At 40.7% G+C, this 20,192-nt stretch overlaps 1 protein-coding gene across 2 annotated transcripts; it reads right to left on the bottom strand.

The window, feature by feature from the left end:
• Nucleotides 1–690: 690 nt before the first annotated feature.
• CHIC1 (cysteine rich hydrophobic domain 1) lies at nt 691–20,147 on the bottom strand. 2 transcript variants are annotated; one of them, XM_041484727.1, is made up of 7 exons: nt 19,929–20,101; nt 15,013–15,099; nt 13,560–13,614; nt 7,063–7,218; nt 5,424–5,480; nt 5,177–5,236; nt 691–4,495 (listed from the first exon to the last, which is right to left on the bottom strand). In XM_041484727.1, exons 1-7 carry the CDS (start codon nt 20,096–20,098, stop codon nt 4,445–4,447), a joined length of 636 nt encoding a protein of 211 aa, XP_041340661.1. In that variant the 5' UTR covers nt 20,099–20,101; the 3' UTR covers nt 691–4,444. The 2 variants fall into 2 exon arrangements, with proteins under 2 accessions (XP_041340661.1, XP_041340662.1); XM_041484728.1 differs by lacking the exon at nt 15,013–15,099 and having other exon boundaries at nt 19,929–20,147.
• Nucleotides 20,148–20,192: the final 45 nt, after the last annotated feature.

Genomic DNA, 20,192 nt, shown 5'->3' with positions numbered 1-20,192 from the left:
ATTGCACGTGCCCCTTTTAGGAATGCGTGCTTTCCCATCAGGGATGAGGCAAAGGCTTTAGTTTTAAGTCCTGCTTTCACAGCTCCAAAGCCAGGCTGGTCACACACACAAAGGGCTGCGTTGTGCTGGGCACAAACCCCTCTGAGAGCCAGGATTTGTTCACCCTCACACACCATCCCTGCTCAGGCTGGCTCCCTGGGAGGTGTGAGAAAACCTCTGCTTTTGGAGAGGAATGCTGCAGAGAGAGATTCCTTCCTCCCTTACCAGGGAGGGTCTGTGAGCCCACCAAAAAATAATGGAATTGTTAAGGCTGGCAAAGACTTTGGAGATCACCAAGTGCAACCATCAACCAGCAGCACCACCACGGTCATCACTACACCACGTCCTCCAGGGCCACTTCCACACCTTTTCCAACACTTCCAGGGATGGAGACTCCACCACTGTCCTGGCAGGAAGGTGGATCACCAGGAAAATCAGATTAATGATCATTCTGCAGTTTTCATCTTTGGAAATCCTTCCTAAGCTTTCCAAGCCTTGTTTGAACGAGCTAAGGCCCTGGCCTGGCTGTGTCAGGTGTGTCTCATTTAGACACACCCCACCACTGCTGCCATCCCACTACAACACCTCTACAGGGAAAGACGCAGGGAATTCCAGGGGTTTTTTTTCATAAACACATTGCACTACTCAAGGTTTTCATCTTTGAATTTAATTAAAGAAAAATGTCTCAAAGTGATGAAGCATGTCTGACTTCCAGCTTCTTTCAACAGCACAAGCCAGTGCAGTAAATTATAGAAAGCAAGCTCAGTTAGAATTTTATTTTCATTCAAAATAAAAAATGGAGAGAAAACTCTCCAGACGTGAGGTCCTGTTAAAAAAGTGGCTGTTCACTTGTAAACAGAATAGAAGTGTTAAGAACACAGTTTCATACAGCTTAAACAAAACCACTTTTCAGAAGCAATACAAGTATGTTACAACACTGTAAGAACACCAAAAGCAGAAAACAAAAGAATGGCAGAGGAATCACATAACATTGCTTACTAAAGTGATAAATAATTGATGGTGAATGTTAATAGCTTGACATTTTTATTGCTCCAATGGTAGTGTGTTGACAAGAAAATGTAATAAACTGTCAGTGGGACAATAATAAACATCAATTTATGGTTTTGCATATGGAGTTTTGTACCTATGAAGAAGAGCATAGGAACTTTTTTTTTTTTATTTATCGAAACCACACCAGATTTAATAAATTTTTTTTTTCTCTGTTTAAAAGTCACCCATTTACAACTGAACCCACACTGCCTAGACTTGGGTATGCATGTTTGAACACTTCTGTGTTCCTCCTCTGGGAAAACACCTTTGCAGGAGCAGGTGGGGAATCACTAAGGAGGAGCTTTGATGCTCTGCCAGAGTTCTGCACTCCTTCAGTACTCTCCAGATACAAAACTTTCTAGATACAAACCCAAAGATTTCCTGGATAAAATCTAGAAACAAAATTAGTGTCAACATGTTGATGTGAAGAAATAAACACTGATTTGGTAGACAGTAGCTGCTTTTAGAAATCTGCTGCAAACTCCCACTCCTGAGAGGGACCAGTTAGCTCCCTTTTCTCCTTCTCTGCACAGCGGCGTTGGAACCATCCAAGGCACCTTCTTTACCACTTCCACTCACTCTGCTGACATGAATCTGTTACGTTGCTACAAATTCTGACAGATACCCTCCATGAACAGTTCACCAACTCATGCTGATCATTTACTGTCAAAAACGAGATTTCCAGTCTTGGGAGACAGAATTACCTGTGATGTTTTGGTATTAAAGGACAGCCCAAGCAAAAAGAACCTGTGCAGAGTTCACAGCAGTACTGCCAGCTGCCTTCACTTTCCAGTGAGCTTTCACATGCAAATATAATACTGTTGCTGGTTTTGCATTTCAATGCAAATGTATCTACTTATTAAAACATGGAGCTTATTGTAAATGACAGGTTTGGCTCTGGTTCTTTATGTTATGGCCACATAATTAAATGTCAATTAAAACACAAAGACAAGACCCATTCATAGTTTGAAGACTGCACAAGTAATAATTAAGGACAAATTAAAATGTATAGGATTTATGTACTTAAAATGTAAACTTTACAAATTAATATTATGTGCTTAAGTGTTCAAGGCCAGTTTGGATGGAGCTCTGAGCAACCTGGGCTAGTGGAAGGAGGGGGTGGAATGAGAGGAGCTTTGGGGTCCCTTCCACCCAACCCATTCTGTGGTTCCATGGGAAGTGCCTGTTCTCCCAATTTGGACAAGTACAGGGAGAAAACAGAGTTGCATGAAGAAGAAAATCAGAACCTGCTGAGATTTCTTGAGTATTTTGCACAACAAAGTTCTGGCAGAACAGTAAGAAACTTCAATTTTTCTGTTAATTACTCCAGAAACTCATTTGTCAGTAAAACCCAAAGAAAGAACTGAGTGTGCCATTTCAGTTTTGGTTTACTCTGCCTTTTCTGCCATTATTTTCTCTGCTTCCAGTTAACACTCATCCCCCCAAAAAACGAAATAAGTTGGAGACAACACTTTGCTTGGTTGTGCAATGGAAATCTGAATTGCAAGGTGTAGCTAATGATAATGTCAAATAACACAGGAGGTTTTTATTCATTTTACAAATGCAATTACACATTTAGTGTCACCAATCTACCAGTCAAAGTTTCTGCATGAAAGATGCAGATTTCAAACTGTGAACCATCAGTCTGGGACAGGAAACAGCACAAACTTCCCTTTGAGTAACAACTTGCATAAAACTGGCCTTCTGTAAACACTGTGTACAAGGAATCTGACCTACTACAGGTATTAGGATGCAATGGTCTTACAAACACTGTATTTTAATAGCATATTGCAAACTGGAGAGATGCAAATACATTCAGAGGAAACCCCAAGCCACCCTGAAACTAAAAAGCAACTTGGGATGATGTTGCAGGGAGTCAAGATGCTGCAAAGAAATGCCTGGACACTGATAATGAAATCCACCACAACTTGAAGATGCTCAGTTATCTGCTGGGCTTTGTTATTTCTAGTTAGGAAAGGCAGGGAACTTGGACCAATTTCCATTTGCTTTCTTTTATCAAGTGCTCTTGCTTAGATCAGCCATTAGAGGAAGTTTTTCTACAATGACTTCCCTTCCTGAGATCAGGCAAACAGGGAAGAATCCAAAATTATACTGAATTCCACAAGGCTTTCCTGGCTCTCCAGACAGTGCCTGACTGCCAAAACATATTCAGGAGCCCTTTCAACTGCTGCACTTACTCCCCTCAGCATGTATGGAAACTCCACTCTGACTGAGATAAAACCTCTTTCCACTGGAAGGGACTTTATGTCACTTAACTGTGAAAATGCTGAAGTACAACCACACCACAACAATAACAAAGGTGCTGCTTCAGCTTGGATTTGGCTGTTCCTAATTTCTCTCTTCTGTAACGAAGATCTCTGCTTTGAGGCTAATTTTTCCTGACTTCAAAACAAAATAGAACTTAACATCCATATATATTCCTCACTTCAAAAGAGACTTTAGGGTATTTTGTTAATAGCAGCTGCCATCTACCCCACAAACAGCTTTTGCAGAGGTGAAGATTTCAGCTTCGTATTTCAGGTGCTGCAAACACCACCTGAAATACTCTTCAAAATAAAGACAGAAATGCTATGCATTTTTCATCCATTTACTAAACAAAGTGCAACTGAGCCCTACACATCTGACATATGTACAAACTCTTTATGGCTTTCCCATAAAACCAGTGTGGGTGGGGCTGTACAATCCCAGGGGAACGAGCACATGGAACAGATGCTGGGGACTGTTGGCAATAGACTAAGAGCTATAATACATTCTGTAAACCTTGGCATACCACACTTTACATTATGCAAAGAGTCAATATTTACAAATCCATAGTGGGTAAACTAAAGAACCCCCTAAACGTAAGTGATGATTTTGCAAAGTGCAGGACAAAACCAGTGCTGTTGATTGCAAGTCCTATGCAAGCAGATTCTACTAAAATCATTACTACTGAAGTTTACCTGGGCATTCCTACTGAGGGTTTCTAGGATTGCAACACTTAGGATGAATATAGGATGACACAGCTTTAGGATGCACATTGGAGGACAGCAAAGAGAGAAATTAATAAGGCAGCATGCTCAGAACAAGTTTAAGCAGCACTGATGTTAAGATCCCTAGTGGCAACTCTATCAGTTATTGGTAATGTTAAAAATTCAGAGTGCAACATAGAAGCCTCGTTGAACATAAAAAAATGTGCAAATTGTTGTCTTCTTAACAAAAGAAAGTAACAGCAAGGAAGATTTCTACTGAAGAACATTTTTAAGTCACACCAAAGTAGACCATCTTCTTTCCAAAATCATCTACAAGGCACTAAGGGTAGAAAATGACAGGTAACATGAAAGACCAATGTTGTTCCTCAGTCAGGTCGAAATATGGGGTATTTTGGTAAGAACTCTATTAATATTACCTGTTGAAGAAGGGAAAAAAGACAAGAACAGAAGACAGTAACCAAAAAGTTCAAAGCTTCAGCACAGTTTCCATGAACATTAGCTAATTCATAAGACTAAATATATCTGAGATAGTGAGGAGGGAATGTTCCCCAGGGTAACAAAGGAGAGACTGCAGTCATTCTGAAATAGAGGGATTCTGGGTGCTTGGCTTTTTTTTGTGGTGGATTTCTTTCCCTACACAATCTTCACAGCTACATGTTCAAGTGGATAGGAGAGTGGTAGAACCACAGAAATATTTGAAATTCTGCTTTCCTACAAGGTCTGTCTTGTTTACAACCATATGAAATTTAGAGCTGGCAGAAAAAACCCCCCACCAAAACAAACCAAAAACAAAAACACAAAAGAAAAGGTTCCACCAAAAAACAACATTACTGTAAAAATGCAGTATTTCTGCAAAATTATTTGAATCAAAGGAGTTATGAACACCTCTGGAAAAGGTGGGTAAGTGTTAAGGAACTATGGACTGGTGTGGGAATCACTCCAATGCAGAAAGTCCCAGTGGGTCTCCCTCATTCCAAGTTACAGACCAAACTGCACATTTGTCTGGGAGATCTTTTTGCATAGGGTCACTAAGTGAAGGACTTTCTCTATTAAATCATAGTTCTGTTGGATAGCAATAAGTAACAAGCAATACTCACATATTCCATCATATTGCTAGTTTCACATTTCCTTTTACTCAGCTTCCAGTGCAAACCAAGCTAAGGAAATAATTAACAAAGGATTAGCTCAGCCTTGTTTGGATGGGTAATGTAACAAGCATTAGCAATACTGAATTATTAGGATCTATTATTTAGGATCAGTATAAAGTGTGGAATTATGACAAGATTGTAATATCCTTCATTGCCAATATTCTTAAAGATGAAAAAAAAAGCACTCTTTTCTTACCTTATGATATAGTCTGTTATTTTCCCATTCTAATAACTTCTGAATTGATCTTCTAGTCTAGAAAGGAAGTCAGAAGTGTATCAGAAATGGTTCAGCAGCTGGTCTCATCCAGCAGGATCTCACCGCTGCATGTCTGGCTAAGCTGAATTTATATTAAGTTTATAAAAGTAGAACAAACCAAAGAAGAAATACATGGAAATCTTATCACTTCAACCCCCCACTTCCCCTTTTTTCAAAAAAGGAAAACACTCATGGGTTTTTTGTTAACTTAGAATCACTGGAAAAATTTCTAAGATCAAGTCCAACTTAGGCCTGTGGCTTTTCCAGAGGTCATTTAGTTAGTAAGAGATCCTTTTGAATTTGGTGTTTTTAACTCCCACAGCCAACAAAACAGTCTCCTGGCCAAATCCTGCACTCACTGCAGGTGTTCTGCTGAAAACACAGATTTTCATACATTTAATGTCTAGATTTTGCTACAGGAATTGTGATCTGGATCTTGGAAAAAAACCTCACCATCAAACTGCAGCTCACAACAAATTATTTTCAACTCTTGGCTACCAAATGTGTCCTTCATGTCCTGCTCTTTCCACGACTGTGGAGAGGAGAGGATTTCTCAAGTTTCAGTGATTTTGAAGGTCACAAACAGAAAACTGATGACCCTGCATGGCATACATTTAATTTTAATCACTGCATGGTTGTTATCACCCTCACACCCCCATGGAGGTGCCATCATTTGCCCTACTTGGTGCATATTCTCTGTAGCCTTGAGAATTTCATGTAATTAATACTACACCACCACGTGGGCATTTATTTAGATTTTCACTGGTACAGGGATATTAAAAATGGCTTTAAAACTGCAAATACTCCTTTTGTATCTCTCAGGCATAAACCTCTGCAATAATTAAGTTTATAAAAGCAGTTAAAATGAACTTAAAAAAGTCCTGTAACTTTTTAGTGATGCAGCTTCAGTGATGAGCACTTCAAGTTAACACATTAATGCACTTCCTCAATATTTACTGCTGTGATAAATCAATTCTAAACATAAACCACAGAGGTAATTGACTAAAGTGCTTTCCAAAATTATTACTTTGGACCTGATTACAGGAGTGGTCTACTCTGTTTGGGGGGGGAAGTATTTAAAAAATAAATTTGTACTTGTTCCTAACAGAAACAGCACAGTAAAATATGGCAAATACACCATAGCTCTGAAATGTTATGGTGTCTATTGCATACAAAAAAGTGATTTTTAAATTTGAAAAATATTTATTTGGGGGGTGGAGGATTGGGGATGGGGGGTGTGAAGAGAAGTGACTTTTCAGTCTCATTCTGCCACTCTCTGAAGGTCATGAAGGTTCAGTTCTGCACTCAATTCTTAGACCTTGAAAAATCCTGGAAAATTAGAGTATCATATACTCCATCCTGTTTGAACTGAGATGAGATCAGCTATTCTTAAAACTATTGAGTCAACTGGTAATTTGATGTAATTTCAAATTTTTTCTATTTTCTAAGATGGAAACCACAATAACCTTTTGAATGTGAGGCCAAACCAGGGTTTTAAAATGGGGAAGATATTATGAAAAGTTATTTAATCCTACCAATAATTTAAAAATCCACAGAATGTGATGAAACATGAACTCACTCTTTTGTTAAGACAGACCACAGGCCACAGGCTGCAGCCCAGAGTGCAGCAGCAGCACAGGCAGCCACAGAGCAGCCACTTCACATTGACAGGGAGGTTCTTCCTCAGGCAGGCGTTCACTCGGCTGATGCTGGTCTTGAATTCCTCAGGGGCCACCTGCAACAGAAGGCCTCAACTTCAGGGAGAGCCAGCACAGGTGTATTTTCTCAGAAATTGCCTCCACAGGTTAAAATTAAACAGGAAATGACACAATCTTCTAAAGCACTGGTCACCCAGTGAGCATGAAAAGTCATTTTCCTGCAACAAATTCAGTTCTGGTGCGTGCACTGCACAAACCTGAGTTCAAAAGCCAAACATCTTTTAGATGAGCAGCTCACCTGTATTTATTGCACCAGTAATTAATAAATGGGTCTGAAAAAACAATGGGCCCAGACAAAATCAGAATTGGGACACAGCTGGGCAATACATGCACTGGCTACACTGAGCAAAACCACGGAAGAATGACACATGTCAGCTTTCCAAGGGAATGTGGGAGCACTGTAGTAAAAATAGGTACCACAGAAAGGGAGAATATTGTCCAAATTAGTGTCACACCAATCCAAGTCTACACTGTGCCTGGGTGAAGGCTCTGTCCACAAATAACTTCCTGAAGCGGCCCATAATAAAGCCACAACTTCCCTCGTGGCTGCTTCCTTAAACAGGGAAGCCTAGAAAGAAATACACTGGATTGTGTTTAAGGCAGAGCAATGCACCTTGTACAGGGTTAGGAATAAAGCCTACTTATTGAAAACTAGCTTTTTGAAATGAAGGAATAAACATTTTACACCTGTACTACCACTGCAGAGTCACGGTGGCATTACACACTTTGTATCAGAAAGAAGCTCTTTTCTCCAATAACTGCATTTCTCACCTACTCACATACCCCAAATCCCTCATCTCCCTACAGAATCCAAGTCACTCCATCTGACAAGTCAAACAAGGATTTGAGGCAGTGACTCCAAGATGACACCCTTGACTCTAATGCAGTCCAGCATTCAAATACACAAAACAGAATAAATCAGGACTAACAAGAGACTTGACCAGGCAGGCACAACTCAGAATCCATTTTTCCTACCTCCTTGCCATGTTGATGCAAATCCCCAGTGTGGGTCTGTACACAAAGCTGTGCAAGTGCTCCACAACCCCCACCCAAGCCAGCCCAGCTCTGCTCATCTGACTCTGCAAACAAGGGCAGCAACACCAACAAAAGTTCATTTAATGACAAAGATCCTTTTCAGCAGGAGCAAAGCCACAGGGCAGGAAATGGAGAGGACCTGATGCTGCTGCCTCTGCTATTGAGCTGAATTCTTTAAAGCATTGCAGGGAAGGGAGTAAATAAATGTAACATCTGTTTCCTGGCCATTCAGGTCACCAGGCACTACAGAGTCAGGGGGCAGCTGGGCTTGCACACCAGCCAAGTCTACAGTTAATAACATGAGAACATAATTTGTGATTATTTTATAGCAGGAATTAATAAATACATAGAAAGTAATTATTTTGTCCCCCTCCCACATTAAATAGACTGTTTTGTTTTACATCTACAAATGGAGCAACTAAAAAAAATTGTTTGTTTTACAAGAGACAGTTTAGGGAAAAAAAAAGAAAATGGTCAAAGAAACCCCTGAGATCCTTTGTACTGGGACATCTGCAATGAAAAAAAAATCTCATTGTAATGTGGCAAACTATCCTGTACTTGCATGTCTCTGGAACAAAGTTTTATGGATTTCTTTGCCAGTGCCAGATCTTGTATTGGGATATAACAAATACCAGATGCACATGAGCAAAACCATTTCATCTTCAACGTGGGAGAGTGTTTTGTAGAAAAGAACATCTGGGCTGGTGGTTTGCAGTAACCTCAGGCAGCTGCTGCAGTCACTGCCTCAAAGTAAACTGAGATTCCTACATTAATTGGCATTCTCAACTCCTAAGGAAGTTTCCATGGGCCTCATATTTAGATATCTACAAATGGCACTTCCTTTGATAAATCTTTTAGAATGTTATATTCTGTTTATGTGCAATATAAAAATAAGTAGGTTTTTTTCCTAGAACCCATTTATACTTTTGTAATGAGACTTCCTAAGAAAAGAGAACGTTTCCTTTTCCTTCAGACACAAAGTTTACTGGACCTTGACAACAACACAGCCCAATCTCCAAATCCAGCTGAACAAACTTGCCAAAGACAATGGAATGGCACAGCCCAGAATTTAGTTTAACAAGAATAACCCTTATCAGTGGTAACATCCAACACGAAGAGAACTCAACCAGATTCTCAGATCACAGCTGGCAGAAAAATTTGGGATCTAGAAAGAAGAAAGCCCAGGTAAATTCCCTCTTCCTGTGATAATTTTTAGGGACTCACTATTCACACCAGGGTAACATGTTCCTGCATTTTAAGATGAAAGTTGAGGTACTCTCGTTCCTGCAGAGCAAGTGGATAAACCAGAAACTAACTCTGGATGCCACTAAGCAACAGAAAATTCCCATTTCAGGAGTTTTGGTCTGATGAAAGCACCACTACCTGCTAACTCACCAAATATTTTCATGGAAAGGTGAATCTCTTGGCTACAACATAAGATGAAATTACTTAAGATGCTTTTGACTAACCCCAACTATTGGATTTTTTCTGCCTTTAGGAAATGGAATCACAAGAAATATTTCTGTCACTAATGAAACATTTCATCTGAAACTAAAGGAACTGGACAGCAAGATGAGCCTCATGTTGTGATAAACAGAAGAAATCACAATTTTGTTGCTCAGTTTACAGGTCAGTGACAATTAAGCATTATTACACAGTGATTAAGAACAAAATACCTGTAAGTAATTATTCTAATCTAATAATGAAATAGAATTGAAATGGAAGTCACCACAGAAATGTTGATTTTCTGACACAATTTTAACTCTTGACTTCTTGCAGGTACAGCTTTTGAAAGGTGTATGTGAAGGAGCTGATGTATTTCAAACAAACAGAATTAACAGCTCCTCCTGCAGAAAGACAGCTCCCTAAGAAAGCTCAGTTTTGAGTAATTCTGGAAATCTCTTGGAGAGTTTATGTCTGGCTCTTGAAAAGGATGAGATAAGCACTTTGCTCCTGGCTGTGCTGTACACCTTGGAAAGGGACATTAGCTCCTTTCAGGAGGGAAAAAACAAAACAAAACAAAACAAAAACATAAAAGGAAAGGAAGGGGTGTCATAATATTTTACAACAGGATGCAGAGGATCTCCAAACACAGGAAGGGAGCCAGCAAGGCCCAGCAGGCCTGATCTCTCTCCTTCAATCATCATGATCAGCAGCCCTATCAATCACACAGCACAACGGCACCACAATGCCCAGCCCTCCCTTTATGGCTCACCCAGCCCTGCACTGCACACTCCTCGCTGGGCAGGACCCCTTTTGTTTCCAGATCAGAGCAGGAAATTCCACTTTTCCCCTCCAGGACCACTGCCTCCATCGTTTTCTGGTCACCTGGAGCAATGTGTGCTATTGTGCTCCATATCACAATGAATATTTTGTTAAAAGCTGTTAAAGAGAATTAATAATCCTGTAAACCTGTAGCACACAAAATTTAAATTTAACCAGCATTCCAATTTAGGCCAAGGTCCAATTACATTATTAAAAGTTAAATATTGCCTCTGTATTAAGTGCAGTCAAATCTTCTCTTATAATGTTCCTCTGAAAAGAAGCCTGGCTTGGGATTTACAAACCAGGTGAGTTTCTGTCTCATCCTGCAAGACAAATATTAATCCAGCTGAATTAGCTACGCCAAACATCTGATGTACCTGGGATTCTCCTTTCCTTTATTATTTTATTGTCCATGCTTTACCCTCAAATGTACACATTCACCTCTCCCAAGGAAAGCAACAAATGAAGTCTCAATTAAACACTGAAGATGTAATTACCAGCATGTAGCTCTAGGCTAACCTACAACCTACAGCTATGCAGGCTCTGTAAAAACAGGGAGACTGGGAAAATGGGTGAAGGAGGAGGGGGATTCCAGATTTCAGAAAAAGAAAATCAGAACGTTTGCTGCCATCACGACGCGGATGGGCTGAGGACAGGAAGCTTAAGGAAATTACTAACACAAGAATGTGGCATAAATCCCAAAAGTTTGTGCTTCTGGGAGAAAGGTGTAGCTACAGAGTTTTCTCTAATTTTCATCCTGCTTTAAAAACCTGCATTTTTTACAACTGTATTTACTCAAAAGAAAACCAGTACCACTAAGAACTCCACCAAGACCATCTAATGGCTTCATCTCTTACACTCCATTAGCAGATGGGATTTATTATTAATACCAGTTCACAGGGGACAGCAAAGCCATTCAACTTAATGTAACACAGGCAATATGAATAAACAATGACACTTTCTTACAGTAGCTGAGGACCAATTCAAGTTCAGAATAAACATTTTAATCCAAATTTGTAAATATAAACAATCACTGTTATTCATAAATTTTGGTTTCATAAAAAGCAAAAAAAACCCCATTTTAACAACAGAATCTTAAAGTGGGGTCTCAGTTGACTATGATGCTGATTATTGTGAATTATTTAACAGGGTATTTGAAGAAAAACTTCTTACTGGAAAAAATTACTGAATTTTCATTTTCAATAGGGATTAAAATGATTGACTGCCTCAACCAGAGGAAGAAGCAGATTCTTTATTTCTTGCAACTGACTGAAGTATTAAAAACCAAAAGACCCACAACTGTGGTTTTTAATGTCTTTCACGGCAGTGGTGGCAGGCAGGAAGAAAAATCTGTTTACTATCTTGTTTGATTGGTATTCTCCCCTGACAAAAGGGAATTCATTTCCTTTCTCAGAAAGTCCCACAAATCCACAAGATAACAGAATACCAAGATTCTCAGCAGAGGAGCATCCCTACATACAGCAAATCCCTGCCCATGCCACTCCTGTAGCACCGATTACATCACAGAACAAGAAGGGTAAATACCAACAGAAGAAATTCCTCTTTTCTTTCTTTGCTAAATTAAGTCCAAGCACTCAAGTCAACTTTAAATTAAACTTTTGTTCACTGTCTATTTAATAACAGGAGGACAGTCAAGTGGAAAATGTGACAGCCACTGATGCTGGTATTAAAAAGTGTAGACTTGGTTGTAGGTTGTTTTTTTTTTAATAACCCAAATAAATTTTAGAGAGAAAGAGATGAAATGATATAATTAAATTTAGTTTTAATGTTTCTTGCCTGGAATTTTCCACAGGCTTATTTATAATAAACTACAACTTGAGCAAAAGAACACAAAAATTGTTTTTTCCAAAATGTATTGTGGCTGTTCAGTGATCAGAAAGAGCTTCCCAGAAAAGAATAAGCCTCAGACAAAGTGGTGAAATGCAAAGTGTTGTCAGCAGTCCTCACACTGGAATCAGTAGGATTTATCTTTCTGAGCTCAGTGAGATCCTAAAAGTCCCAGGCTGATTTTCAGCACCCAAAAACTCCAAGCAGAACCTGCTTTTCAGGGGTACTGCTGTCAGAACAGCTGGACATCCTCAACACAAGGGTTTTATTCATTGTACTCTGGTGTGAAAATGCAGGAGGAGAAAGCCCAGATGGATCTGGCAGAAGCAGGAACAACCACCCAGCTGTATTTGGTGGATTGTTGGTATGACTCAACCTCTGCAAGGGGCTGCAGAGGGAGTGCAGCTCTATAGGATGACATGAGACAAAGCAGAAAGAACCAAATAAACTTTTTTCTTCCCAAATTCTGAAAAGATACACGAGGAGGATATAAATCAAAGCAAAAACAAAGCACTAGAGAATGAAACAGCAGGAAGAAAAAAATTTAAGAGAAAAAGAATTAAGCAAATAAAAGATAAAAAAATACCATTACAAAAATCATTTTAAATTAACTAAGAATTTAGTGAAGACTGAATTAATAGCTACAAATTACAGTTTCTTACACTTGCATTAAGTAAGATGACAGGACTCCAGAGAAAGCAAGAGACTTGTCACCACTAATTTTCAGAACTAAATGGTATTTGTGAAAATGTACTAAAAACCTATTTAATTTGTAGATTTAACACTATGTTTTGCTCTGTAAAGCTTCAGATAAAACAGATTCACTTCCAGAGATTTGTCTAAACAAACTCAAGGCTTGTCAGGCTTACTCAAACGAGAGGTCTAGTATTTGTACTGATTTAATTCACCCAGGAGGGAGCACAAACTCTGAGTATTTGAAAAGCAAGGTTAAGTGTGTGCTGCTTTCATGTCTGCATGGAAACAGTCGGATCCATGGTGAGCTTTGCTGTGTTTGGAATGTCAATAATGATAACAATCACTGCAAATTCTCCTTGTTTCCAGCTACACTGAGGGACTGGGCAGTGAGCAGCTGGGTCACACAGGCCACAGGTAACAGTTTTTAGTGGGTTCATGCTCAGGTATCCAACACAGAAACCACTGGATGCACTGGCTCCTCCCATTGAAAAGAACAATTTAATCTCACACTTACCTTCCCTGTCAGAACAGAAGGAAATTCTGTATCAAACTTGTTGCTCAAGCCAAACCTTGAAAACAAAAGAGACAAACAAAATATATTCCACCTAACTTACTTTGTTTCCCTTAATAAAAAAATGTAAGAAGAGTTTTTACTTTAAAAAGAAACCACTATTAATTTTTTTTGTCCTTACATTTGCATTATTTCACGAGCTTTGATCTAAGTTAATACAAGGTCTCGTGTACCATTCAGTCATTTCCAGACAGAAACACAGCTCTGCCTCACTTTGGTACCTCCAGAAGTGCAAAAATCCTTTTCCAATTGGATGGCAGCAAGTTTCAATCTTTGATTTCTGTAAGAAAAAACCCTCCAGCTATGAAATCACAGGTTCAATGACCCTTTTACTTTCATACACATGCAGTTGTTCCACATGCAGCAGATGAAGTTTGTTTCAAGGAACCCACTCATCATCATCTTAGAAATTTATAACCATGTGGTTTTCAAAACTTCCTTTGGGCTGACTTAAGGTACCTCGTAAGAGCCTACACAAAGGACAGTTTCACAGCAACTATGAAATTCAAGAAAATTAAGTTTTGGGTACCACTGTGATTACTCTTCACTGAAGTGTTTTGGGGTTTGAGCAAAAGGTTTTCGTTATAACCAGTGAAAGCTCCAAGGAGCTGGATTTGGCTTGTAAACCTGTTACCACTTATTCCAAAACTCCTGAACCTTTAAAATCAGCAATTTAACAAAATATAGCAGCAGCTGGCCCTCAGCTACAATCTGTATGTTTGATGAAAGTTAAATATATTGTATATCAAATCAGCTCTGCTAAACTATCTCCTGAGTATATGTGTTCAAAAAAATCAAAATACCTGAAAGAATCACTGCCAAAAAGAAGAGCAGAAATGCATTTGTATTGTAGGAGTTATTGAAGAAACAAACTTTGCTTTGAGTCAAACTGACACCTGCCATACTCCAAACTGGTCCCTGGTACCAATACCAGTATGGCTGAAATATCACAGACTTGTGGAATGGTTTGGGTTGGAAGGCACCTTAAAGGTCCCAACACCTTTCCCTGGACATCAGTGCCCATCATTAGCTCACACATACACACTCCTGTGCACTGGGTGATACCCCACATACCCAAAACTGACAATGGAAATTGCTCCCAAGTAACAAAAAGTCAAATCAACCTTAAAGAAGAGAGAGGCAGGACAGAAGAACTTGTGCTGGCTCTAGAAATCCAGTAACTGAAATGTTTGGCAACAACACTGGTGAAGTTCAATCCAGTCCTTCAATGAATAATTTAAGTTAGAGCCTCTTGTAAGGAGCAGTAGCTGTGTAAAACGTTACAAAAAACCCCAAACAGTAAAACCAGTAAGATTTTAGGCAAGCACAAAGGTTACTAACATAGCACATTTCCATTCTCTTTTTAATCTGGCACGTCAGCCTCCACATTTTGTACCTTTTCAAGCTGAAATCTTCCAGGTTTTGTAATGTTATATATTTAGTTTTAAGGAAGCTTGGAGAGCAATGAAGTAGTCTTTCCAGTCTTAAAAAAAAAAAAAAAAAAAAAGACTAAAATTATAAAGCACATTCACAAGCTGCCTTTGAGGAACCTAGACTTTTCAGTGCATCAGCAATAGAACAACCTGAAATGATCACAAAGTAGGAGCAATCAGACAACACAATAAAAGAATTACTGGAAAATTCAAGAATTATTTACTCTACCCATCTAACAGACCAATTCCACTAAATCATGCCAAAGGTCCATCTTGTCCACAACACTGATTCTTACAGTGGCCAGGAGCAGCAGCTTAGGATACAGCAAAAGAAATTGGAAAAAAGAGCAAACATATACCAGCTGCTCCTCAGAACCCTCCTCTGACCTTCAACAATTTAGAGTTCAAACAGCTCCTAAGCCACAGGTAGTGTCTTTTATCTCACTGATCAAATACACTCATGAAAATTCCCACTGCACCCCAATTTCCATAAAGAACAAGATAAATTAGTGCTTTCTGATTAATAAAGCTGATTAGGAATGCAAGATCACAATGTGTTTTGGGTTAAGTTTCAAAGCTGATGTCATGACACATATTAAAACCCCCAAATAACTTATTTTTATTAGTTGCCAAAACATTCCCTTCAGCTGCAGCACGTCCAGAAAACCTGAGTTACAGAATGGCATCTCTCACACTGACACATGTGAGTGGCTAAAGAATATAACTTCATGTTTTAACTGTACTTTAAATACTATATTTAGTCAGAATCACTGATGGCCTTTAGCACAGTTTTGCTGAAATATCTCTGGAAGTTTTACAGACTATTCTGTGATTATTTACTACAGGGCTTAGAAATATTAAAACTCCTGTTAAATGGAGCAGAGGGATGACTCAACAACCAAATAAAATAAAAAGATTGAAGCAGGATGCTATACAGTTGTACAGCTTTACAACTTTGTGAAAGTACTGAAGTGTTATTAGAACCTTTCATGTAAAGAAGTTAAAATCTAAAGTATTGATCAAGAGGTAATTAACTTAATTAGACTTCCTACAACAGACTAGTGATCTAGCATGAGCAGGCCTACGAAATCTTCTAAAATTCAGTAGCTGTCCCTTAAGTCATTTAGAAGAGCAGTTGGTGGTGATTTATTTCTGGGCCAGTTCTGTGACTCCTCAGTGCAAGCTGCCCGAAGTGTAACATTTAGAAATTCAGATCAGTCACCCACGTTCTTTGTTGCACTTTTCTCACTGCATGACAAGTACCTCTAAGAGCCAGGCACTGTTTCCTAGAGGCTGCAACAGACCTAGGATGACCTCACTTGCCAGCTCTGGCCCTCTTTGCCTGTTTTCATGGATGGCATCAGGCAAATCCCATCACCTCATTTTCCCCCATCTGTAGAGTGGTGAGAACACAACTTGTCCTCGGGAGCTATAATAAGAGAAATGCATCAATCCCTCAGTTAAAGGTTGAAGTGAACATCTTGAACCACCAGTTGCAAACCTCATCTGCAACAGGTACCACAAGATAATGGTTATTGGTTTACAAAGTAGGAGATCAGGTTTTCTGTCCCCAGAACTGAAACAGGAAGAGTTTGGAAACACTTTCTTACATTTAGAAGAGAAAAATTTTAAGGTGCTTTGCCTTTTTATTTTGTTTGACTTAAACCTCACCTCATTCTCAGTTCTCCCACTCCTGTATTTATAGATAGTAATCAGCCTTACTAGACTGCACAAGTTAAACCTGCTCAGTGAAGCTCTCCAACCCCCCTCTAGCACAGCTCCTTTCCCCACACCTAATCCAGGTTATGTTTAACCTCGCTGCAAGAGTGGAGCTCAGATCCCACAGTGCTCTTTATGAGGTATCAGCTGAGCTTTGGCCAACATTAGAGAGTAAAGATGACATACCTCAAGAGCCCTGAGATGAAATCTCCTTGCTGTAACGTTCCCCAGTTCAGAACATTTTCCTGTGCAGCCAACAGAACTATCCAAGAATCCTTACCCACAGATGATGTTTTGGAAAATGAAGTTTTTGGTAATGAGTGGAAGGCTGAGGTCATTTGCTGTTTCAAATATATGGAAGGTGGAACAATACCAGATAATACTCAAATGTTATCTCAACTGGCTCTTCCCTCCCTTCCCCAGCTGATGAAAATAAACTTTTCATCAGCACCTGGACCCTGGTCCCTGGGGCACTCCTACAAAAACAGGATAGAACACCAAAAGTTAACTTCTAGTCAGACTAGGAGGTTTTCAGACTTCAGCAGGAAGCTGCATACTAATGGCAAAAATATGTTTAATTGCTATTTCATTACCTCATTACCATCCATCCAAATGGACTTAATGATACGGAAAAATTATAGCAGATAAATACAACCCTACAGCCAAGTTACAGTTTGCTTACTGCTCTGTTTTTGGAAGTTATTGCCTTTGCTTTGCTAGGCAATGACTCAGTCTTCACTACAAATGTCTGTGTGGAGATACTTGGATACACCAAGCAGTCACACTATGGGAGAAACAGCAGACAAGGTCTTTGTAACTCATCAAAATGGAATTGCAGAAGAAAAGGCATTTACTAGGACCTAGTAATTTATCTGTGCTAAAATTCAAAAGCTTTCAAAACCAATAAATATGACAGAATTTTTTCAAAGAATCCTGGACAAGATGAACAAGATCTTGCCAACCATTTTTACACACATCCTCTCTAACTAAAATGAAACAAATACACTTTACATGGTCATTTTTACCACACACAGGGGCAGAAGGGCTAGCAAAAGTGAAGTGGGAAAAGCAAGATCCTGCTAAATAACCTCAGAAAACTCTTGGAATTTGTATTTAGTACAGTTGGATACTGCAGAATAGTTACTCTGTTAGAGCAAGCAGCTCACTGACAAGGTCATAAGAATAAAAAGTCTCTTGCAAGAAACTAAGAGTGTTTGAATCTACCAGCTTGGGAGTTTCGTAAGAGAACTGGACATGAAAAGCTGAAGCAGATGACCCTGGAATTTGAGAATTATCCCTTCTCTATACACCAGAAGTATTCAAGAAAGCCAGTGTCAGCTGAGGAACAGGAGACATCTAAAAAGAAATCCAAGGAAAACAATGGCTTTATAAAGATAACTGGTTTGCTTTTTTTAATAATGTCTGACTTGTCAGGACAGACATTTTCACTAGCAGTACTCCAGACAGGTTCAGCAAACCCAGGTTTTCCTGGATGACGTCTCTCCCTTCAGTAACTGGAGCAGGCTGCTTCTGCAGCCAACTGATTTCAAAAGCAGCAGCATCTGTGTGATCAAAAAGTGACAGAGCTCCAACACACAGACTCTTTGGGAAGAAAACCCAGAAGTTCCCATTTAAGAGGAGGTTAGGATTATGTACTCCAGTGTCCAGGATTTACTTGCATTTTATTGGTAACACCCAAAAACTGTTTTTATCAGTATAAGGAGATTTAAAAATACAGTATGAGCTGATTAAAGCGGCCTCCTACCATGCAGGTAGGTCCTGTTACAGGAAGAAAGCTGAGAGGGGTGGGAGAAAGGGAAAGTAAGTTGGATGGGGATTCAGCTCAGGTGGTTACAAGGGCGTGTAGCTAGCTAAGGACTTCCACTTCACTGACAAGAGTCCTTTTTTGGATGTAGACATCTCTAGTTCTTGGAGATGCCCCTGCTCATCCCAAAAAGATGCTGGAGCCAAGAAGGAACTGTAAGTAACATCACTAACACACAAAAAGCATCACAGAAAGCAAAGCAGATAAGTGTGTAAATTTTTTTCCAGTTCAGCACTTCAAATCAGGTAACTCCTAAGATGGGTACTTGGTATTCTGAGCATCTTGCTTGTGTTCCACCTCTCCTTTAGTCAAGCCAGCAGCTATTTGGGGTGAGGACACAAAGAAATTCCATCTGCACGAGCAAATGCACTGCGGTGCAGCACAGCAACTCCCCACTGGCACCAGCTCAATGCAACCCTGATCCAGGCTTCCAGGAGGACACAGATCCAGCCCCACTTCCCATGGCATGGGAGAGCCTTCCCCACCCAGTGCTTTTGCTGCAGGGACTTAGATCACACTGCACCTATTTACAGAGAGAAATGGGAATTTTAGGCAATCCAAAGACAGCCAAAGCAACACAAGCTTGGTGGGTCTCTGCAATTCATAAACTTCAATACCTCCCTCCCTGCCACGAAAATTAACATGACAACCAACAACTTGTTAAGGATGCACTTGCTTCTATTAATTCTTCAGCTTGCTGGAGCAGGAATACTAAGAAAATCCCTATGAGTAAACATTACATATAAGGAAACACAGCTTGCTCGTCTTCTGTTCAACTGTTTAAATGAACAGCAAACATTCTGGCTCACGCTGTGTTCCAGTGATAAAAACACTCAATCTAAACCAAACTCCCAACTAAGTTCGGGGCAGATAAAGTACAGCACGGGCAGGAGCCTCCTCTGCAGTGCAGCGTGGGGCTCCCTGGCTCAGCTGTGGCACACAAGGGTCACACCGAGATGGTTTGAACAGGCTGTTCGTCCTCGCATCGCGTGGACTTTGCTTTTTATCTAACAAATTGTTTGGATAAAGAGGAGCAACCAGGGAGGGCTGCCAGGGCTGCGCTGCAGCCTCTGCGCCCGACAGCCAACTCCGGCTGTTCATTCACGGCTGGGGGTTTCCTCGAGCTACCGGAAAACACCACGTTCACAGCACAGCTCCCCTCACGGAGAGGGGAGAGGGGCGCAGGGCCGCGGCTCTCGGCCCCGCGGGGCGGGAGCCCGGGGCCGACAGGGCCGGGGCACGGTGCTCCCGCTGCCCTCACCCCTCCCGGCGCTCCCGCCCGGCTCCACCGCCCCGCCACACCGGCCCCTCACGCTGCCCCCGCTCCTTCCTTACACGGTGATGTGCCCGGCGCCCCGTACCGCTACGGGATCGGGCGCGTCGCGGGGCCGGGGCAGCTCCTGGCTCCGCACCACGGGCTCGGGCTCATCCTGCTCCTCCTCGTCCTCCTCCTCCAGCTCGTAGATCGTGTCGAAGTCCGCCATATTGGGCAGCAGGACGCTCATCGCCGGCCCTCCCGCCGCGCCTGCGCAGCGCGCGACGGGGGCGGGGCCGCGCCTCGGCCAAGGCGGCGGGAGGGCGGCGCGCAGGCGCACCCCG

The sequence above is a fragment of the Pyrgilauda ruficollis genome, unplaced genomic scaffold (genome assembly GCF_017590135.1).
Source record: "Pyrgilauda ruficollis isolate IOZ18807 unplaced genomic scaffold, ASM1759013v1 scaffold67, whole genome shotgun sequence".
In the NCBI taxonomy this organism is placed as follows: Eukaryota; Metazoa; Chordata; class Aves; order Passeriformes; family Passeridae; genus Pyrgilauda; species Pyrgilauda ruficollis.
Note: the sequence above shows the minus strand (reverse complement) of the source record. Positions and strands in the feature narration are given on the sequence as shown.

Bases quoted from the DNA above. Each gene is read 5' to 3' on its own strand.
- CHIC1 (XM_041484727.1), bottom strand. From the start codon at position 20,098: ATGAGCGTCCTGCTGCCCAATATGGCGGACTTCGACACGATCTACGAG. The intron at 5,481-7,062 runs GTGAGTTCATGT...CTTCCTTTCTAG, and splicing joins TGGTCTGTCTTAACAAAAGA to ACTAGAAGATCAATTCAGAA. The intron at 5,237-5,423 runs GTAAGAAAAGAG...TTATTTCCTTAG, and splicing joins ATAACAGACTATATCATAAG to CTTGGTTTGCACTGGAAGCT.